Here is a 21,621-nt window from a genome sequence, read left to right as displayed (position 1 = left end):
GCTTATATTAAACTTAACATACCCATTCTGAATCACAGGTAAAAGGTTTCTAAGCTAAAATGATGCTCTGCAGCCAGAAAGACCTCTGTAAAGAAAGGAAAACTGGTTCTACCTCCTCTTCTCACCACAGCTGCGCAAAGCACTAGAAAAGGAAGGTCCTAAGCCATTTTTAGTTCCGCTGCAAAGGTACCAATTGCCCCCCTGAGAAAGACAGGATTTGTTTCTAACCCAATCTTGGTGTAATGCTTTAGTAACAAGGCAGATGAGGGCAAACTACTTCAAACTAGATGAAGAGACTAGGAAGTCTGCAGTACGCTGGAGATGCATTGCTGGTGGATGGGGTTAATCTCCCAGATTTACTCAATAGGGGCTTCTCATCACTTCCGAGATCTGCTAGCTACCATGTGACTGAAACCCAAATGCAAAAAATAAAGATAAAATGTTAATGTCTCTGAGCCAAGCAGATTGCAGGATAAAAACCACTGATCTTCCATCTGAGGGACAGCTTGTGTCACACGGGGTTAGGAAGCCAACCCTGCCTACCTGGAAAGGACCACTGTACCCATATTCTGTTTTCTTAAAAACGGAAAAAGCCTACCCACGCAAATCCACCCAAGCAGCTGAAAAATATATGGAATTTCTCCCCATTCCTTATTTCATTAGCATGAGAGGATGTTACAAAGCCATTGTAAGTCATCTGGAAAAAAAAAAATGCATCCTGACCAGCAAATGAAATATTACAAGCAACTGGTGTGGCACCCATCATGCTCACCCCTGGACAAACACAACCTGGAGAGGGCCCGTACAAGGGCACAGACCTCTCCCTGGTGAGAGGAATTTCCCACTAACCTCGCTGCACTTAGATGGGCATTGAACAGGAGTAATTCAGCCTTTAAGTATCATCCCAAGAAAATCAACAAATTTCTGTGCTTTCACCTCCTTGTTCTCTCTCCATCTTCTCCTGCTTTTATCCAAAATATGCTACAAAAGTTCCTCCGCTTTTCCCCTACCAATTCTACTGCAGCTCATAGAATTATTTATTAATAGAAGAGTAGCACATTTTGCAGCGTCTTCCAAAACAGCACTGTTGGATTAACATAGCTCTGGACAAGAAAACAAGATCAACCAATATATATGCCTGAAACTCTTTTCTGACCAGCTGATCTCTGTTTCTTTTACCACTCTCCATCATCCCTGGAAGCCAGCCACGGAGGCGACTGTGAGGTTACCTGCTGTATTCAGCCTTCCAGCCACACCGGCATTAGGACACGACGCCCAGCATTTAACTAAAGCAGAGAAGACAGAGGGAAGCACTTTCTGAGAATGAAGTGGCTGGTCCAGTGCTTACTGAAGACAATCAAAAGCCTCCCACTGACTTCTCCAAGTGAGAAAGACCTGCAGCTCCACACTTTGACAGTGCTAAAAGAAACAAATTCTAGACCTGGCATCAGTAAAAACAGCCCTTTGGCCCAAACATTTCTTCATCTGCTTCAAGAGCAAAGATTCAAACGCTGCTCTCAAACTACTTTGCCATCTCAAAGATCCTTTAAGCTAAAACAGCTTTGCTTTTTGAATTTCCTTTTTTTTTTTTCTCTCCTGTCTGCCAACATGGAAAGTTTTCTGAATGCCAACTATAAAAGGCATTTATAAAACTCTTACATGTTTAACTACATAACTTGTACCTTGTGTATTTAATAGGGCAAGTTGGCAGAAAATCAATAGGCTCTTGATGCGCGCTGGACAGCTATTAATTATTAGTGTCTAACAGTCCTTGAATTTTTAACACATTCTAATTGCTTAACAAACATACCAGGTCATGTCTACAAAGCAGCTTATTTGGCAAAAAGCAGTTTCTCTTCTAATAGAGGGGGGAAAAAGTAATGTCTTGGGGCTGATGAGATTGTTTCACAGTCCCTGGCACAAGACAGAATTTCACTGTCACCTCCCCATTCCCCTGCAGGCTCTGTGACCCTCCGCATCATCTGCCTCACCAGCTACTCAAGCCTTGTAATTGTGCATGGTATCGCTTCCCTTCCAAAAATAACACAAGCCAAAAAAAAAAAATCTTGCCCAAACCCCCCCACACCAGAAAATCCATATTTTATTAGAGATTCCAGGTGCGAAACAGGTTTGATTTGATACCTCAGAGACAAGCCATCGCTGCCACAGAGCCCCACCACCACGGAGCGATGCAAGGCTGCATGAAATGCGGTGGGGAGCTCCCAGCTCGCTCCCGCTCTCCCCTGGCTAACAGGACCGCCTCGAACCCAGCCATATTTGCCTTCTCATCAGTCCTGGCATCTACCAGTATTATTTGCCAGCTTTACCACAGTGTCCCTGGCAGTCAGTCAGACCTCTGTGAAGGTGTATTCTTCGGGGGGGCAGTGCATCCCCCTCCCCAATCACTTGTGTATTATTTTAATAAATCCGCTTTTGCTTGATACCCTCTTTTAAAATGGTCGCTCGGTTCTGTGAGCAACGCTTAGTATTATGAAGTCTTCCAAGAAACTTTGAGGGAAAATACAGCACGGGTATGAAGTATCATTTACTCCAGGAATCAACTGATGGATGTTGATACCTGGTGGGGAAGATGAAGGTGAAGAAACACTGGTGGCAGTGATGGTGAAAGGACAGAGCCCATGGCTCCTGGGAAGGGACGGGAGGGAAAGAGCAGAACAAAGCCAAGAGTTCAGGAAAGCAGACTTCAGTGACCCCTGAGGACTGGCAGGTGAGATCCCAGAGGAAAAGAGTTTAAGGGCAAAGGAGTTCAGGAGAACTGGCAGTTTTTTAAACCTTATTAAGGCAGAAGTGCTAACGTAATAAAAAGCAAATAATAAAAAGTAATGAAAAGCAAAGACATGAAGAGTAGCAAGAAACCAATCTGGCAGAATCACAGGCTCTTCTGCAACCTTGCGATCCTCCAGCTGAAAATAAAAGGAAGAGCACAAGAACACAGAGTCACCATCGGAAAGGTCAAGGCAGAAAATCAGATACAACTAACAAAGGACATGCAAAAGGGCCAACAGGAAAGACTTTCCTCTAACAGCATGAGGAGTAAGAGGAGACGGAGGAAAAAGCTTGTCCGATGCACAAGCAAACAATGTTTAATGTTTCTCTGCGATAAGAAGCAGCCTGTTTGCGCCTTCTCTTCTACTTTCTCCTGATGGCAATGGGAAGAACCCAGATTGGACAAGGAAGACGACAGGTTGGAGATATTTCATCTAAATGAAATGTTTTCACTGGGATGGCTAAACTCACCCTAGAGCATGTTGGATGAATTGGCTGACAGCATCAGAGTCGCTGGCAATAAGCTGAAAGTTTGTGAGCATCTAGAAGTGATTTAAAACACACCAGAAAAAGTACAAATGCAATGCCCACTTTAGCAGGAACCACAGATTTCTATACCAGCCCCTCTTAACTTTTAATTCTTCAGGACATACTGGATTAGATGTGAGTTTGTGAGCCCAGAACACAGCACTGAGATAGGTAACAGCCAACATGAACCTGCTGACAGCTTTTCACGCCAAGCCCATCCCTGATCCTTGTAGGCAAAGGGAAGGGAGAAGAGGTTGGGCTTTTGACACCATCGTACCCAATATTCTCATAATCTGCCCAAAGAAACACTCTGTAAGTAGCACTGTTTTGTAAGAGAGCACAAATCAGGCACAGAAGGCATGGAATTATTCCTAAATGCTGATAAACAATTTCAGAGAAGAAAAAACTGGGGAAATAAGGCTGAAGTCAAATGTTTGGATATCTGAACATCCAAAGAAAACTCTCACTTTAAAAATTACAAAATATTCAGTATTTTTAAAAGAAAATTTGGACTTTTCTCATGTTTTAAAATCAACTTAAATACAAAGATTTTTCAGAAACAGATGAAAAAGCCCAAAAGGAATTGATGAATTTTAGATTAAACAAAATAAATCAACCTACAACCCCTACATTTTCACTAGGAGTGCACTGCAGCTGAACCCTCACTAACTTCCTAAGGTTTTTCAAATCAGCTGCTCAATCAAAATAAATTTAGTCTTCTCCTTGTGAAATTACTTGGTCATATTGCAACACCTAGCAGCAACTCATCATAGTACCTACAGTGAGGACTTTAGACCAGGTTGGTTTTGCCGGTTCCTCTGAACGAAGAGGACTGAACTTCAGAACATTTTTAGAAGAACCCACTTCTGGTACTGGGCACTGGTGAGGCCGCCCCTCGAATGCTGTGCTCAGCGCTGGGCCCCTCACCCCACGAAGGCCACGGAGGGGCTGGAGCGTGGCCAGAGCAGGGCAGCGAGGCTGGGGCAGGGGCTGGAGCCCAAGGCTGGGGAGGAGCGGCTGGGGGAGCTGGGGGGGCTCAGCCTGGAGAAGAGGAGGCTGAGGGGAGCCCTCATCGCTCTCTGCAACTGCCTGAAAGGAGGCTGGAGCCGGGGGGGTCGGTCTCTTCTCCCCAGGAACAAGCGATGGGACGAGAGGGAACGGCCTCAAGCTGCGCCAGGGCAGGGTTAGGTTGGATATTAGGAAAAATTTCTTCACCGAAAGGGCTGTCAGGCCCTGGCACAGGCTGCCCAGGCCAGGGGTTGAATCTCCATCCCTGGATGTATTTAAAAGTCAGGGAGATGTGGTGCTTAGGGACATGGTTTAGTGGTGGGCTTGGCAGTGCTGGGTTAACGGTTGGACTTGATGGTCTTAAGGGTCTTTTCCAACCTAAACGATTCTATGATTCTTTTCTAAGTCACACTTCTGGAATCTTAAGGATGGAAGATGGCCCATACTGAAAAACTACATCCCAACTCTAAGAAATGCTCACTTTTTTTTTTTAAAAGGAGCTCAGTTTCTAGAAAGGCAGGCAATGCTGATCACCTCCCAGAAGTCTGTCCTGTGCTTGCATCAACATATTTCATTCCTTCCCAGCAAACCGTGCTCAGCACACTCTCAAAGATTATTTCAAAATTAGCTTGCATGTCAGGCTGTACAAGGTTGAAAAGCATAGATTTCCATCCCAGTAAGTTGCTGGCAGGGTACTTTTTCTTCCTATCATAACTCTTCTGCATAACAGGAATGAAAATACTGCCCACTGCACAGTCTAAGCTGGAAATCCTCACACAGCAGATGCTACTTTGGGGACTAAGTGCATTTACAGTGACCTTACCCCCACGCTTCTGTGCCTGATTTGGCAAAACGGCGTCTAACTAACACCGAGAGCCACCCCGCGCAACGCACCCCTGTGCGCCGTACGGAGCAGCTGATGCAACCCCGTCCTGCGCAAACAGCGAGCACCGACCGCGTTGCCAGCGCCTCGGCACAGCGCCAACGCTCCCGCGAGCTCCGGGAAGACAAGACGGGCCCGAAGGACAACAAACGGGCGAAGAGTCAAATCTGAAGAAAACAATGAACCTTGGGTCATGATATATTAATTCTGTAAACAAAAAAATAACCAAATTGAAACACTGGAAGAAGAGACTATTAACTCAGCAGAACAAGGACGGGAGGCTGGAGATGCAGAGAGACTCTCTGAGCTTTTAGGCTCAGGTTCAAAGTTTTACAAGCCTGCAGCGTCAACTCCTTTGATATCATAATAGTTCACATTTCCCTGAAGAATTTAGCTTCTGGAGTCAAGTTACGTAAGGAGAAGCTTTTGTTTTAATCTATGTTTTCAGTTTCTCCTTAATTTTTTCAAGACCTTATTAAGTACCTCTCCTATGGGAGATGATCAATCTCTTCATTTTGCAGGGTTTACTGTGGTCTCTGGCTTTTGGCCACACACTTCTTTAGGTCGTCTGAACAGAACTTCAGCTGTTGTCTACGGTACAAGTTAAAGCTGAAGCCTTCAAGTACAGGTATAAACACCAAAAAGTTACAGAAGAAATATGAACCAATTTCTTTTAGGGATATTTCACTCTGCCTGGTTTGCCTCCTCCTCAGATGCAAAAATAATAAACCCTATTAATTTAAATCTTATTTAGCTGTTCCATCTCTCCACAATAATTGATTGGGCTTTAGAAACTCTGCCAGAAAACATAATCAAATCAGGTTTGCCTGGTGACTGTGCAGCAATACACAGTATCAGAAAGCCTCGGTCCCCAGACTTGCTCTAATTGATTAAAAGATTTGGTCACTTGCACATTTCCATTTAGACAATTAAGCTAAAGAGACATTACAACCACAGCGAGACCAGCTGAGAGCAATAATGGATAGTGACAGACTTTTTGTAGGGAGAATTATAACTTAGGGATGTTGCAGTAATTAAGGTGTTTCTTTCCCCCCCCCCCCCTTGCTCTTGATGCAACAGCCTCAGGAGTTCAGCGCAGCATGACTGCTGCCTTGCAGGGGGAACGCCACACAAACGGACGATCTGCTTTTCCTGCTCTCCAAAGAAGCTGCCACGTTACAAACCTGCATCACCGACCTCTCAGCCAGCTCTCTGAAGGGGAGAGGCAGGGAAGCACGAGCCAGCAGTCACACCAGTAAGGGTGCCCTGGCAGGCGCGATATCATCATCTACCAGGCGCGATATCATCATCTACCAGGCGCGATATCATCATCTACCAGGTGCCAGAAGGAGAAGGAAGGTCTCCAGTGCAGAGTCAAGCTACATCTTTTACAACAAACCTAACTTTCTGAGTGTGTTTGGATGCTGGCTCCACCCATGATGCCTCGTTCAGGGCCCAAACGTGTCAGTCACGACCAGCCAACTACAATGACATCCAATTCCCAGGGAAAGTGGCTGAACTACAGCATTTCTTGCCAAAGTGAGGAAAACAAACCGGCTCCTTGGCCTTTTCCTCAGCGATCCTGGGAGAGTTGCGGTGGTTATGCAGTTGGAAACATTGGCAGACTCTACAAATGTCAAAATCCTGAAAGAAGAGATCAAGGGAAAAAAAAAAAAAGAGAATCACAGCAGTCTTATCTGCAACTTAGTGGGCAGAGCTGCACGACGAGACCAGCAAGGCGTAAAACCTGTATTAAAAACATTTTGCCAACAGTAGATCAAAACTATTGCTTCATATGTCTCCAACAGCACAGATGGTAACTGCTAATAAGAAGGTAACATGCTTATCCTACCCAGCCCCTGGTGCCTGCGATTCTACATTTAGTCTCATATGGTTAGGAATCTGCAAGGCGTGGTGGGTTTAAAATAATAAAAATATAGATCGCTAGATAGTCCTGGCTATAGGGTTTGTAAACTGTGCTGACATGCAACTGGTGGGGAGGAAGGGGGGCATGGAAGTTTCTTCCTGCACCAAATGAACCTGACCTGGCACAGCTCACAGCCTCGTGAAGGCTGCAGCAGCCCAAGCACAGGGTCTGAAAAAGCAACCAAAGCAGAGAAAGCTTCTTTCAGTTCTGCTTTATGTCAAGCTTAAGGTGTACATTAAGCAAGCCTTGGAATGAATCTCAAACTGAGCCTTAAGTCTTCCAACTCTGTAGATGTCTGAGAAGAGAAGACAGACAGCTGCAGTCCATATGGAAAAGTCCAACAACTGCAACCCATTTCACCCACGGAAGGTAAATAAATGAGAATATTTTTCAGCACAGTCCCCTAGAAAGCTGTTTGCATTCAGGTTGTTACCATTAATAAAATAAGCATTCTAGCATTTGTTATCATTAGGGCTACTGTTTCCAGGATTCCTCTTAGAAGTGACAAATGACAGCTACAGGATGAGGAGTTAGAGGCACATGGAAGGTATCACACATGGCGATTTATCCCAATTACTGCACTTCTCCATTTGTACTAGTTTGACTTCCCTGATTCAGTCCCATACTCCAGACACAGGCTGCTGCTGCTAAGTACCAGAGTTGGATCATTTTGAAGGGGAACAGTGTTAAATGGTCTGCAGTGCAATACTAGGAACAAAATGCCTCGTTCTGGTGATGTTATTGCTTTCTATTTGGTGTTTATGTACCTTCTGTGTAGGGACGGAGGGATAATATGCATGGCAATCTTCTTCCTACCAGTGCAGAATTAAATGCACCATTGCAGGCTGATACATTGGATAAAAGGAATGAGCCGCAGATTTTTCTTCCCAGTCATTAGATTGCTCTGTAGAAAAGCAGCAAAACTTGCCCATTAAACATGCTATTTGCTGTGTCCTTTCAAGCCAGGCTATGATGAAAGCCATCAAGAGCACCACTTAACATTTTGGTATAGACTCCCAAATGTAAACTTAACAGGACGACCAGTGTCGAACGCTTATACTTAACACTAACGTGGGAGACAGCTTCAAAGTGCCTTCAAAATTATAGCAGTCCTTTTGCACTGATGCTGTCATTTAAATATTCTCATGAAATATTTGCATTATTAAAACTTGAAGACTATGAAAGACAGAAAATGGTACTCAAAGGAATTTGGCTGGTTTCGCATGGAAATATTGGGGTGCTGGACATCCAGGCTTAGGGATGGAATGGGCGTTACTGGCAGCCAGCTCCCTGAGGTAGGCATAAATACCAAAGGAAGCGCAGCCCCCACGGTTTGAATTAGCTAGCAAGGTAGAAGACAAAAGAGCTCAAAGAATAACCTCCACGTCCTCCCACTCAGCACCCTTTCACGTCACTGCTTTTATTTCTGCTGAGCCTCTCAGTCTCTCTCTCGCCGATCCCGTCCTGCACTCCCCCAGCCTAGCAAAAACCTCCCTCGGAAATCCAGGCGTTTCAGTGAGTAAGCAGTGCTGGAGCAGCTCACAGTTCAGATCCAGGCAAAGCTCATTTCCTTTGGGGAATCAACAACAAAGTAATTCCTCTGAGAAAAGGGGTCACTTCACTGACTAAAATGGAAAGTCATTTATTAGTTACTGTTTTAGGACAGCAACAGCTACCAAGTCATCACTTTTCACTCACTGAGAATGCAACTGCATTGGTGGGGGTGAAGGTACTTCAAATAAGGAAAGGGGTCCAATTTCAAAACAAAGACACTCACGTTGCTTAGCACCTTGGTGGCATTGCACAACATGAGCCAGCCCATGTCCTCCAGAGCACCAGGAGCCACGGGGAGCCTCAGACAGCGATCTCCAGAGGGAACCAAACCTCTGTGAAGCGCTTGGAGCAGGCAGCAGTGGGAACTGCAGGGCAGTAGATGGAGAGGTGTCTGTCTCCTGCCTCCCTGATTCCTGCTTCTGCAGGTCCCCAGCTACTCTAAACTTGCTGGGGCCCAAGGCCTGGCTGCACAGGAGGCAGATCTAGGGGAGGTGGCACTGGGGAGCCCTCAGATCCTCTTCAGCCTCCGAGCTGTGGAGCCCACCCACCCACCTCACCCCCACCATCCCTGACCCACGGGCTCCACGGCTCTCGGAAGAGCAGCAGTACAGGTAGGAAGGGGGAGCAACGCTGCTCCCTTCCAAACCCTTCCTCCCCCAATTTCCAAGTGTAAAGGGCACACAAGTAACACTGCTCTAGGTTGGAGGAAGAGGAGAGGGACAGAGTGGAACAGAGCTCCCATCCCTAAGTAAAACTGCATCTGTATTTTACCTCCAGCAAAAGACGCATTTGTTCGCACAAGCCAGGCTCGGCGTGGCCTCCATGCAGCGGTGGCTCTCGATTCCGTAAAACGTGTGTTTGTAGCAGCCTCCTCTGCCTCGAAGCATCGACTAACAGCAGAGAAAGACACATACAAATAGCAAGACAGTTAAAACACACCATCTGCAACCAAACTGAGTGCAAAGGTTTGAAATCTGCTCCCTGGGCATATTTGCATTTACTAGTCACTGGTATCGTTGGTGTTCAAAGTCACCTGCGACAGACATCGCAAGCGAGGTCACGGCTGTGGTACGAGTCTGAATAACGACAGATGCAGAGAGAAATTCAGAGCACGCAGATCAGTATAGGGTCTGATTGTTTATATCCGTCCTTACAGAAACAAGGCATTCATGATGTCAAGTTTACAACTGTTTTAGAGGAGAGAAACTTTAACATAATCAATAACTTCTCACTTGCAACACCACAGCATAACAAGGTGCTTTACTGAAGCGGCCAACAAAAGAAAGCAGGTGAAGCCACTTAAGCTGCATGAAATATTAGTGTAAAAGCCTACTAAAGAGTAACACGGATCAATTTCAAGGCTGCCCTACTGAACACTCAATTCTTTTCATTCGTCTAGTAGAGTTTTTCTTCTAGCACTGAATTAAATAAATACCCTGACCTTATAAACCCTCGTTCACACCAGTCAGCGGCTCCAGCAGGACGCTGGGCTTTCCTTCAGAGCAGAACCGCAGCAGCCAGCCCACCGGGAGGTATCTCCTATTTAGCATGCAAGTCGCTTGGAGCAAAGACTGTCTTTCATTATCTCAGTTAATTAATAATAAGTGAGAAAGAATCTTTACTACTCTCCAGAGAAAATTTGACACAGTAACTTTTAGTCTACCTTGCTCTACCTGAAGAGTCCTGGTGATCCAAGAGAAAGGCTCCACCGCGCAGCAGGGAAAGAATATACAGGTCACCCCTAACACGTGCACAGCCTTGTTACACAGTTGGGAGATTAAACAAAATGCTGTTTACTCTACCCATCCCTCAAACAATAGAGATTTCAGGAGATTCACAAATTCTAGGACAGCAAGTTACATTTTGGATTTCATAAGACAGGCACGTCAACCGACTCTTCCTAAAATTTGTGGGTTTTACACGCTTTTCCAGAACATGACAGAACACAATCATTTTAATCTGAGATATCGCTATGAAGCTCTACTTAATACTAATCCTTCTAGTCCTGCTCCTGCTTCCCGCTGATACAAATCTCAAACAAGCCTCCTGAAGATATTCACATATCGGTGTGAATCTGAGTCAAAGCCACTGCCTGTAACCAATTTCAGCTCAATTTATTAGAACACTTTATGTTCAATTCCTGCTTAAGCTAAAAATAGTGTGGTCCTATCTAAGCACACAGAGCTGCTATTTATCTTGTGAAATGACTTTACAGTGCTGCATTAAATTCCAGTTCTTTAATAAAAATAGGGTCTCTGGTTTTCTCTCTCAGTCACAGCATTGATGAAGTTTGACAAGTTTTTCTTTAAACATTTCATGGCCTTCTCTGACGCTAAAAATGATAGAAGAGAGAAGTATTTGTAAGAGTAAACAGCAGAAGCATCAGTGGGATCGGTACGTCTCACAAATATTCATGACAATACAGTGGTGGGCTCTTTAAACAGTTCACAAGAACGAGTCTTGATGAGACAGTTCATTGATATCAGGCATTTCAGTAAGAAAACCTCGCTGCAGCCACCCACTTTGGTGATTGCCATTCAAAGAGCTCTTTTCAAAAATAAACAAAGTTAATCATGCAGCAAAAAAGAGAGCTGAGAGACCAAGGAACTGATCACTGCCACAGTGAGAGAATTAGAGATGCGCTGGCATTTTAACGAGGTGATGATTCCCACAGTTTATCATCCCACGTATGCTGAAGGCTTTAGTATGTTATATCAATGTTACTCCCCAAATGTATAACATTATAGACCAGCCTTCAACTTCTGAGCTTCTTGGGGACCTGCAAAGGACAGCCGAAAAAATAAACACACTGAAGTGGCTGAAGTTTGGCCTACAGGGCTCTGTGCCTCTGCTGGGAACATTTTTAAGTCTGCAAACTACTTGAAAAGCTCCTGGCTTACATAGCCTACAATACACAACTGCAGGGCTTGGAGGATGACTTTTTCATATATATATATAGCAAACGCACAGATGAAAGTGGGGAGGGATGAACATAGAATCATATCATAGAATTGTCAAGGTTGGAAAAGACCCTTAAGATCGAGTCCAACTGTTAACCTGTCACTGCCAAGTCCATCTATACCATGTCCTCAAGCACCACAGCTATCCGTTCTTTAAATCCCTCCAGGGATGGAGACTCAACCACTGCCCTGGGCAGCCTGGGCCAGGGCCTGACAGCCCTTTGGGTGAAGAAGTTTTTCCTAATATCTAACCTAAACCTCCCCTGGAGCAGCTTGAGGCCGTATGTGTACATACACAGACGTATTATATACAACTATATACATAACATACATAGACACACACTCCCATAAGAGTAATTTGTTAAAAAATCCTTGCATTAAACAAGGGACAGGTACCTCGCTATCTGACTCTTACTTGATAAATGCTGAAAACCAGTGGAGGAGCAGTGAGTGTCACAAACCAGCTGTATCAGTCACAGAACAACCGGTTCAAACGCCCTTGTGTGCCCGTTGGGGTGCAGTGATGGACCGCGTTATCTTTGTTTCAGAAGACCTCACACTGGTGACGTAACCTTCCCACTTTTCCCTGCGGTGTTCTGCTCCTGCCATACATTTCAGTAGGCAGGAGATATTTTAGCAGACAGCAGAATAACAGGAAAAACAAGAGAAAATGATGTTCCCAGCTCTTTGCCATGGTCTCACTCTCACTCTTCACAGCGGGATTTTAAGAGCTTGAAATGCAAAGCTACAGCTTAGAAGATGAAATTTGGTTTTGTGCAAGTAATATCACATTTTTAAAGGATATTTCATCTGGAAATTGTAATAACTGAATAAGTCTCTAGCTTTTTTTTTTTTTAATTTATAGAATGAGAAAAGAAAAGAGGGCGTACCTTCGTCCACCGGCAGAGCTTCACCCCAGAATGGCTTCCAATCAGCTTGTAACCTGTAAACAAGAAATAAATCAAACCATCGATTTTAATTTACACAACCGATACACAAAGCGTATCAATTGGTACCCACAATTATTAAGCATCACCATCTCAATGCTGCTCCTCCCTGTTGGCCCAAAGGTGACACTACCAGCAAGATGTCAGTGCCCACCCACAGCACTCTCCGTTTCATTCTGGGGGCCTGCACATCAGAGCAAAGGCCACGGCCACCCAAGGGACTTTGGCCAGCTTGAAACCATTTCTCTTAATGGGAGATTGCTGTCTATTCCCCAGTCTTGTTTGAATCAACAGGGGGTGGCCACAACACTCTTCCATGTAACAGCATGGCAGACTAAAGAGTCTAGCCCAGCGACGTGAGACATCTGCAGTGACCCCAAGGGACAGCACATGGGAGGGAGCAGGACAGGGAACCAGCAGCATCTCCCTGGCCCTAAGCAGTCACCCCAGGACTGGCTCTTCCCCAGGACCAAGACGACACGTTCCCACTGCTCCTCAGCAGGTCTGACCAAGCCTGGAGGACAACATCCGACTCGCCGTGCAGTTGCGAGAGGGGAGGAAGAGAACTGAAATTCAGGGCTCAGCTTGAACCCAAACTTCACAGGTTTACCAGTTTCACCAGTCCTGTCTCCGCTGGCCTGTGGTGGAGCCACAGTGAGGGAGCCGTTCCTCCGTGCCCAGAGGAAAGCTGATTTCACATCACTTCCCTGTTCCCCAGCCAAGATCAACACAATTTCATTTAAATTTATTGGTCCAGGAGGATTAATTCCACAACGTTCGTTAAGCACTAAGTACTATTATTACCCAAACTGCTTGAGTTGGGTTATTTTCTTCTTTGAAAAACGTGCTTAGAGACCAATATGTCTGAAGGATTAAAAGTACTTCAAAATCAGCATAAAAATAGGAGGGATTTGAGAAGCCTCACTGTGTCATTCACACAGTAGCGTTTATACGTCAACAGCCTCGTCGTCCTGAAACCCAGTACGACTCAACTAGCCGCTTTAGGCTGATGTTCATATTAACACTTTCAAAGGAAATCAAATTTTAGGTACCGAGTCTCCTTCCTGACAACCAGCATGAACTTAACAGGGCGGAAAAAAAAAAAAAAGCCCTCTGTTCAGCAGAACTGGCCTTCACCTCCCCCTAGGAAAGGTGGCACAGTTACCCCTGCCCTGCTCATTTGTCACCGTGCATCTCCTGCACAGCAAGATCCCAGGGAAATGCCACTGCGCCCCAGAGTCCCCTCCACCTCCAAGGACACCGAGCCAGCCGGGAACTACAGTGACAGCAGATGCCACAACAGCTGCACCAGCTAAAAAAATCAAACCACGTGAAGACACGCATGGCTAACAAGGAATCATACAGCATCTAGACCCGCTGCTCTAGTTACTCTGCCACTTAAATCCAGCGGAGATCTGCCCGGTCTCCTCTTTCTTCTTGACCTGATGTTTACTCCTGCCTCCCGGCACTGGCTCTGACCTTAGGACAGATGCAATTTTAGCCTGATGGGTTCCCTGAGGTGACTCTGCAGGAGGCTGTACGAACGCGTGGGCCAGCACAGGGGAGCGGCTGGCAGCAGCAAGCAGTAGGGACCCCCGTTAGATGGCAAAGGGGCCGATTGCCAGATTAAGCAAGGCTTTGGCAAATTCAGCATCAGGCTGCTCCCACGTCCTGAGCTCCCCCTCCAGCTCAGTAGGAATGGACAATATTTCAACCTTTTCCTCCCTAAATGAATAGCTCCAAGCCTCAGATACATTTTCAGGGTTAAGCCAATATAGCAAGGAAGAACAAATTGCTGTAAGCCAAAAAGCCTTGGTATTTCACAAAGCAGATCATCCAATCCTTTCCTGGAGAAAGGCATCACTGTAACCCCGACCAGCACTTCTGACGTGGAACTGATAGTCCCCCCAAAGCCACACGCAGTATTTTGGACACCTTTATCTAGGGCTGGATCAGACCCAGACGACCTTGTGGCAACTTTTGACAGACGCTTGTCAGAGGCGCAGCCGAGTACGCGCAACTGCATTCGGCTGCGTCACATCATCCCCTCCCACCCTGGGTCCGTCCTGCCTATTTCTTCTACATTTCTTTGCAAACAGGCTTGTCCAGCAAGGTCTAATCTCAACCAAGACCCCCCTGCGCTGCTAGAATTCATGTCCTTACTGGATTTCTTGACGAGCATGGAAAAGGGCGATACATGCCTCCTGCCTCTAATACGGCTGTCCAAGCCAGACACTTGGCTGATGTCAACCAGCACAGCCCCAGCCGTATTTTTTTCCATTTTTCAGAATCCAGCAACAGCATTCACGCAAGATTATTCTCTCACAGATCACTTGTCACCAGAAGTAATATGGCTGCTTTAAAATGGGTTTTAGATTAAAATTAAATTGGAAATAGGACATGCTTGCCCAGATCTGCTACCGAGTTGTTTGAGAGAAGAGAGGAAGCAGCTAAACAGAGCAAGGTGCCAAGCTCCGGAGCCCAAAGCTCCGACATTTTCTCTTAAGTTGCTTAAATCAACTTCCACCATGTGGAGCGCCCACAGCTTCCTATAAAGGCCAAGAAAATTGTACACGTTCAACATCAAAACAGAGTCTTACAAACTTCAGCCAGCTTTAGTGATGAGAAGGGGTTTACTCATCTTATTTGCTGCTGCCAGGAGTCACAGCTACGGTTACAGGAAGAAACAGCATATTCCTGCAGAACTTCTTAAGAGCACTGTACGAAGCTGCTGAACTCGGGCCTTCACCATGGAGGTAACTCTGGTAGAAAGTGGGGTTACCCTGCTAAGCCATCGCGGTGAACACTGGCTGTGCCGTGCTTTTTCAGGCTTGGAAATGAAATAAATTAGTGACCAACGCTGAACACTCTTTACACACCTACTCTGGGTGAGCAGAGTCCTTCCACCTCTGTAAAACCGTTTCTTCAAGTACTTGCTTTACCGCTGGCTAGTAACGCAGGCAGCAAACCAATTCGGGCTAAAAGAGAGTACAAATGGTTAAGCAAGAACCAAGCAGCACTGAGTTTCAGACCAAACATGGGAGAAAAAGCGTCGGAGAATCAGTCTGAGGGTCTTCTCAGTTCTGTTTCCACATCGCTGCTTCTGCTGAACAACCCTTTTGAAAGGTCAGACTAGCTCATCTCTTCCATCAGCTTTGCTACAGCTTCACCGCGGCTCTGCCAAGGCAAATGGTGGGTGAATCAAATCTTACTGATGGCCCAGAAATCTGCACCTACCTATGCCAGGACTCGCTGTGAACACATTCGCTTCTTTGCTCTTAAGACATATTACTTGTGAGCAATAACTCTAAGTGAATATTTGGATACACCACCTTCCAAGCAATACAGCAGGGTGTTGTCTTGATGGGACTCTGCTCACAGTCCCTATGTATCTTCAGATACTAAGGCTGAACAAAACCAATCCATTCTACAGCCTAATATTCAAAGGACTCCTTAAATAATAAGCAGGCTCAAAGTAATCAGCTCGACTCCTGACTAAAGGCACAAGAATGTCTGATCGGAAGTCTGTGTTAGCTGATCCTGCTCTAGATGATAAATTTTGGAAGACCTAGAAGCCTGCCAAACTTCATTAAGTGTCATTTTTAGCTATAATAAGACATGAATTAAGCTTCTAAACAAGCTTTTGGGTGAAGTGAGCGTTATCAGGCAACACCACTAGGCGTTAAACATTCGGTGATTGCTCGCCCTGACAATCCAACTGGAGTTTAACAGCCCACAGACAGACTTTTAACCAAAGAGATGGCCAGCGTCACGTCGTCTGGGGCAAAACTGTTCTGCAGCCACTTAAAACTACATTGCAGCATTTCAACTCTATCATGTACATAATAGTTTGAAGAGTCCATTCTCTGAAACTCAAAAGAATTCATCGAGGGCCCCTACGGAGCTCTCAGCCACTGAGACAAGAAACTGCTATCTGCATACCCATGTCGCGTTCCAGGATATCAAGGTATTCTGGTTGTGGTGGTGCTAGTTTACCAGTGCCCTACACGTAACAAGTCTTCCTAAGCTCCTGAACGTGGATGAATTATGTGCATGTGAGCGATTACGTTACTTTAATTCTGAAAGAAGAACAGACATAGCCAAGATAAACCAAATTTCTACAAGTACATCTGTCCAAATCAGAGGCAGCATTATGATATCTGGAGTCTTAAAAAAAAAAAAAAAAAAGCATCTGTAAGACAGCCATACTAAACAGCTTTCAAAGATTGCTGACTATCCCAACGTGGCAAAATGTCCAGAAGAAAACCCAAAGGCACCTTCCAGTACAGACCTCTACCCCACCAAAACCTTGCTTCAACAGAAGACTCTGAAAACACAAAGTAAAAGATTTAATTATGAAAGAATGAAGTAGATCAGTGGTTGAAAAATCCCCAAAAGGTACAAGAAAAAGACTTAGCCATCTCAAAAAGACTTAGCCATCCTTCTCCAAGAGCGGAGTCACCGTAAGCTTGGTAAAAGCCAAGCTGATGTCACACGTGCTTCACAAACTCAGGTGACTTTCAGAAGGCTTTTCTCCTAAGAAGAGTAATATACAGCTGGCAAATCAGTGTGGTTCTATCAAGCAACCGCCAGAAATAAAAGCCCTCTGGTTTGAGGCAATGATTAACTGTTAAAGCTGAAGCTCCGCGCAGAAAGGGGAACTTCACACCAGGAGAATGTTTACAGGGAAAAACGTTTCCCATTTCCTGCCGATTTGCGGAGCGTGGTTTAAAAGCTGAAGGTCAGTGACACAGCAGTAATCCATCACCACCACTTTAAGGACCATTTGAAAGTTGTAACACAATTGCTACACTGGAGCCACTGCCCAAAAGACAACATTCTGACTAAAGCTAGAAAATTAATAAGAAAAAAACCCAAGAAATACTGTTGGTGAAAGGAACCTGTTCAAATTTTATCAGCATTTGATACCAAAATAGAAAGAAGTGGAATTTTTCAGATTGCCCAAGCACGATAGGGAAACCTCCAGTTTCATTCCTAGCATTGCTCAATCTTCAAGAAACCCTTGCCAAGCCCACCAAGACCTACTCTTTAGGCTTTCTCTTTTTTTTGAAAAAGAAGAAAGTGCTCTTAAAAGGTACAAAAGGCTCGTGATTTGTGGAAGGACTTGCTTCCAGAAACTCAAAGCAGGAGTGAGGACACGAGAAAGGAGTACGGGACAGTACCTTGTATGCAAAGATACTGTCGTTCCAAAATGGATGGAAAGTTTGGTCTTTCAGCGGAGCTGCTGAAATGCTGCTTCAGATCCTTCTCGTCATACACAAAACAAAGAACATCTTAAACATTTTTAACACATAGTAAAAGCCTACTAAGGTTAGTGAAAGAAGGACAGCTGCTTCAGCAGGCAAAGCAAATCTGACCTAGCATCAAGAAAACGAGACCGGCAAAGTTCAAGGGTGGGAATGTCAGTAGCTGTAATAAATCCCAGCCTCACAGCTGATCATAAAAGAGCTAAAAATTCTTAAAATGTGGCTTTTCACTTAAATCCAGATGTCCATTTTAATCCAAAAGCACCTTTTCCTTCGCAGCACAGAACTGCCTGGGGACTAGGAATACCAAACCTCCAATATTCAAATGGATGATTTCTTGTCAAACTCTGCCTTTGACAAAACCAGCCACACAGACCACTGATATTTTTACTTAGTACTGAAGAAAAACCAAAAGAAAAGCCGTCTGTATCTGGCACCCTTGACAAAGAGCAACGTGGTAAGCCAGACCATTTGCTGAGCTGTTGAAAAATGTTTGCCATGAACGCATTGTGCTGGTGACCTCCACTAGTAGCAACCACAGCAAAGCACGTCTTACAGAAGTGAGGCCATGGGCATCAACAACATGGCAGCCCATCCCATTTTAATCCATCCCCCAAACCAACTGCAGGTTCTTGAGACCTCCTCTCACCCAAGGCGAGATGGAGAAAAGATGTCCGTTCCTCAGCCCAAGTAGTTTCACCGTCACATTGGCTTTGCCATCCCAACAGGAGAACAGCTGCTCCCGTACTCCCAAAAAGGGATCTTTGGGGCTTGGCAAGCAAACATCCATCACCATCCACCAGAACAAGCCTAAGAAAACAGAACCAGCCATCTCCAGAAGCCACCTTCCAACTGCTCTCAGGCACTGCATCCAAGATAAAGACCTGCAAGATAAAAGTCCCTGAAATGTTCTGAATAGCAGAAAGATCCCTACACCTCTGTCTGGGAGTTTGGGAGGACAAGCTCTGCTGAGGAGGAGAGCACATGCCATTCACAATCGGGCTGTAAAGCAAGCAGAAAAAAAACCAAAACGGTATGATGGGACTCTTGAACAGGCTGTCTCACAGAAGAACCAGTTCCCCACAAACCCATGCCCTGCACTGCCTCCGCTCCATTGCCAGGACCCTGGGCTTTCCCCTCACACTCACCTACTCTCCCACAGAGGACCTTTGGGTCCCCCCCAGCACCTTCTGTAGCCCGGTCTCGTATCTCCAGCTCCCCTTGCCTCTTCTGGTTTGGCTGGCCTGATGGCTGGGCAGGAGACGGCAAATGCGTGCCTAGCCTAGAATCTCAGCCTCGCCAACTGACAGTAACCAGCTGGCCAAACAGGATGGGTCCGAACTCAGAGGTCACGTCATTCCGTGAGGAGGAAAAAAGCCGCAGTCTCATAGGAAAATTCTCAAATCTGCAGGAATTTAACATCTTTAAGAACTGTACATCAGTGTCAACGCTGGCTGAAAAGTTTCTAGTGGAAGAAGGCAGCCAGCCTGCACAACTCTTCCTCAGGTACCCAGAACAAATACATAAAGAGTAAGAGACAGAACTACGAGTTGCTACAGACAAGATTTATTTTTTTTGTTTGTGTTTTACTTAGTCCCTTTTTCAGCCATTCCGGGCACATTTCTTTCTCCGCATTTCCATTTGTATGACTGTCTCTGTGCTTGTGGAGAGTGTCACGTTGAAAGAAAGGACGGCAAATTTTATCCTTACCTGAATATATCTTGTATTTTGTTCCAGCTTAATAGATTTAATTTCAAAGACCAATACTTCCCAAAGCCCTTCCAAAACCTAATAAAAAAAAAAAAACGGATGCACTTCTAATATCATAGAACCACAGAACGCTTTGGGATGGAAGGGACCTTTAAAGGTCATCCAGTCCATCCCCCCTGCCATGGGCAGGGACATCTCCAACCAGATCAGGTTGCTCACAGCCGCGTCCAGCCTGGCCTTGGATGTTTCCAAGGATGGGGCATCTCCCACCTCTCTGGGCAACCCCTGCCAGTGTTTCACCACCCCCACTGTAAAAAATTTCTTCCTTGCATCTAGTCTGAATCTCCCCTCTTTTAGTTTAAAACCATCACCCCTTGTCCTATTGCAACAGACCCTACTAAAAAGTCTGTCCCCATCTTTCTTGTAGGCCCCCTTTAAGTATGGAAAGGCCACAATCAGGTCTCCCCGCAGCCTCCTCCTCTCCAGGCTGAACCCCCCCAGCTCTCAGCCTGTCCTCACAGCAGAGCTGTGCCACCCTCGGAGCATTTCGGTGGCCTCCCCTGGCCCCGCTCCCACAGCTCCATGTCCTTCCCGTGCTGAGGACCCCCGAGCTGGACGCAGGGCTCCAGGGGGGTCTCCCCAGAGCGGAGCAGAGGGGCAGAATCCCCTCCCTCACCCCGCTGCGGGGGATGCAGCCCCGGAGACGCTTGGCTTTCTGGGCTGTGAGCGCACATTGCCGGCTCATGTCCAGCTTTCCATCCCCCAGCACCCCCAAGGCCTTCTCCTCAGGGCTGCTCTCCATCCCTCCATCCCCCAGCCCGTACTGATACCAGGGACTGCCCCAACCCAGGTGCAGGACCTTGCCCTTGGCCTGGTTGAACCCCATGAGGCTCACCCAGGCCCCCCTCTCCAGCCTGCCCAGGTCCCTCTGGATGCCATCCCGTCCCTCCGGCGTGTCACCTGCACCGCTCAGCTTGGTGTCACCTGCAAACTGGCTGAGGGTGCACCCGATCCCACTGCCTATGTCATTGATGAAGATATTGAACAGCGCTGGCCCCAGAACGGACCCCTGAGGGACACCACTGGTCACTGATCTCCATCTGGAGATCGAGCCATTGACCACTACCCTCTGGATGCGACTATCCAACCAATTCCTTATCCACCGAACAGTCCGCCCATCAAATCCATATCCTTCCAATTTAGAGAGGAGGATACTGCGGGGGACCGTGTCAAAGGCCTTACAGAAGTCCAGATAGATGACATCAGTAGCTCTTCCCTCATCCGCTGATGTAGTTACTCCATCATAGAAGGCCACTAGGTTGGTCAGGCGGGACTTGCCCTTGGTGAAGCTGTGCTGGCTGTCTCGAATCACCTCCCTGTCCTCCATGTGCCTTAGCATAGCTTCTAGGGAAGATCGTGGAACAGATCCTCCGGGCACAGAGGCGAGGCTGACAGGTCAGTAGTTTCCAGGATCCTCCTTTTGACCCTTTTTAAAAATGGGTGCAATATTTCCCTTTTTCCAGGCCCCAGGGACTTCACCTGACTGCCATGACTTGTCAAATATCATGGAGAGTGGCTTGGCAACTACATCAGCCAATTCCCTCAGGACTCTGGGATGCATCTCATCGGGACCCATACACTTATGTAGGTTCAGGTTCCTCAGGTGCATATAAATGCACTTTGCTTATTTTCATCTGTTATACAAGGAGTAATTCCACCAGCTCCAGTAACTACATGAGGGAAGAATCGGGCTTGCAAAACTGAGCTTTCCCCATCTACTCTGCTCCCGATAAGCTGCTACATCTGCGCCAGCAAATTAGCATTGCAGTCAGCTCACCAGCAGCTCCTGGCAGCTTCCACGCTGTGGGACTTCAGCGTCTTCTGCTTCCTGCATTCTTCCCCTTTAACTGCGTATTTGCTGTTTATGTACAGACATTTTCTAAGGAACTGCAAGAAAGTTTAGGAGGCTTAACTATGTCTGGTTTCAGTCATTGTATTTATTCTGCCTACTAAGAATCATTTTCTATTTTGCAAACTAATTTTTAATCTT

At 46.1% G+C, this 21,621-nt stretch overlaps 1 protein-coding gene across 8 annotated transcripts in view; it reads right to left on the bottom strand.

Annotated features, from left to right (window-relative positions):
• LOC104012424 (S-adenosyl-L-methionine-dependent tRNA 4-demethylwyosine synthase TYW1) overlaps positions 1-21,621 on the bottom strand; it is a 110,076-nt gene that overhangs the window by 63,795 nt on the left and 24,660 nt on the right. For all 8 annotated transcript variants that reach the window (XR_015703504.1, XR_015703506.1, XR_015703507.1 and 5 more), the window contains exons 9-10: positions 12,538-12,590; positions 9,459-9,577 (exon numbers count right to left, since the gene is read on the bottom strand). Coding sequence is in view for 3 of the 8 variants with exons in the window: in XM_087751965.1 (XP_087608091.1) it covers positions 9,459-9,577; positions 12,538-12,590 (172 nt within the window). In the remaining 5 variants the exon portion in view is untranslated. The remainder of the gene's footprint in view (positions 1-9,458; positions 9,578-12,537; positions 12,591-21,621) is intronic.

The sequence above is a fragment of the Nipponia nippon genome, unplaced genomic scaffold, assembly GCF_047370975.1.
Source record: "Nipponia nippon isolate SJK-2023a ecotype South Korea unplaced genomic scaffold, ASM4737097v1 scaffold_15, whole genome shotgun sequence".
Taxonomy (NCBI): domain Eukaryota; kingdom Metazoa; phylum Chordata; class Aves; order Pelecaniformes; family Threskiornithidae; genus Nipponia; species Nipponia nippon.
This window is presented reverse-complemented; position numbering and strand designations above follow the sequence as displayed.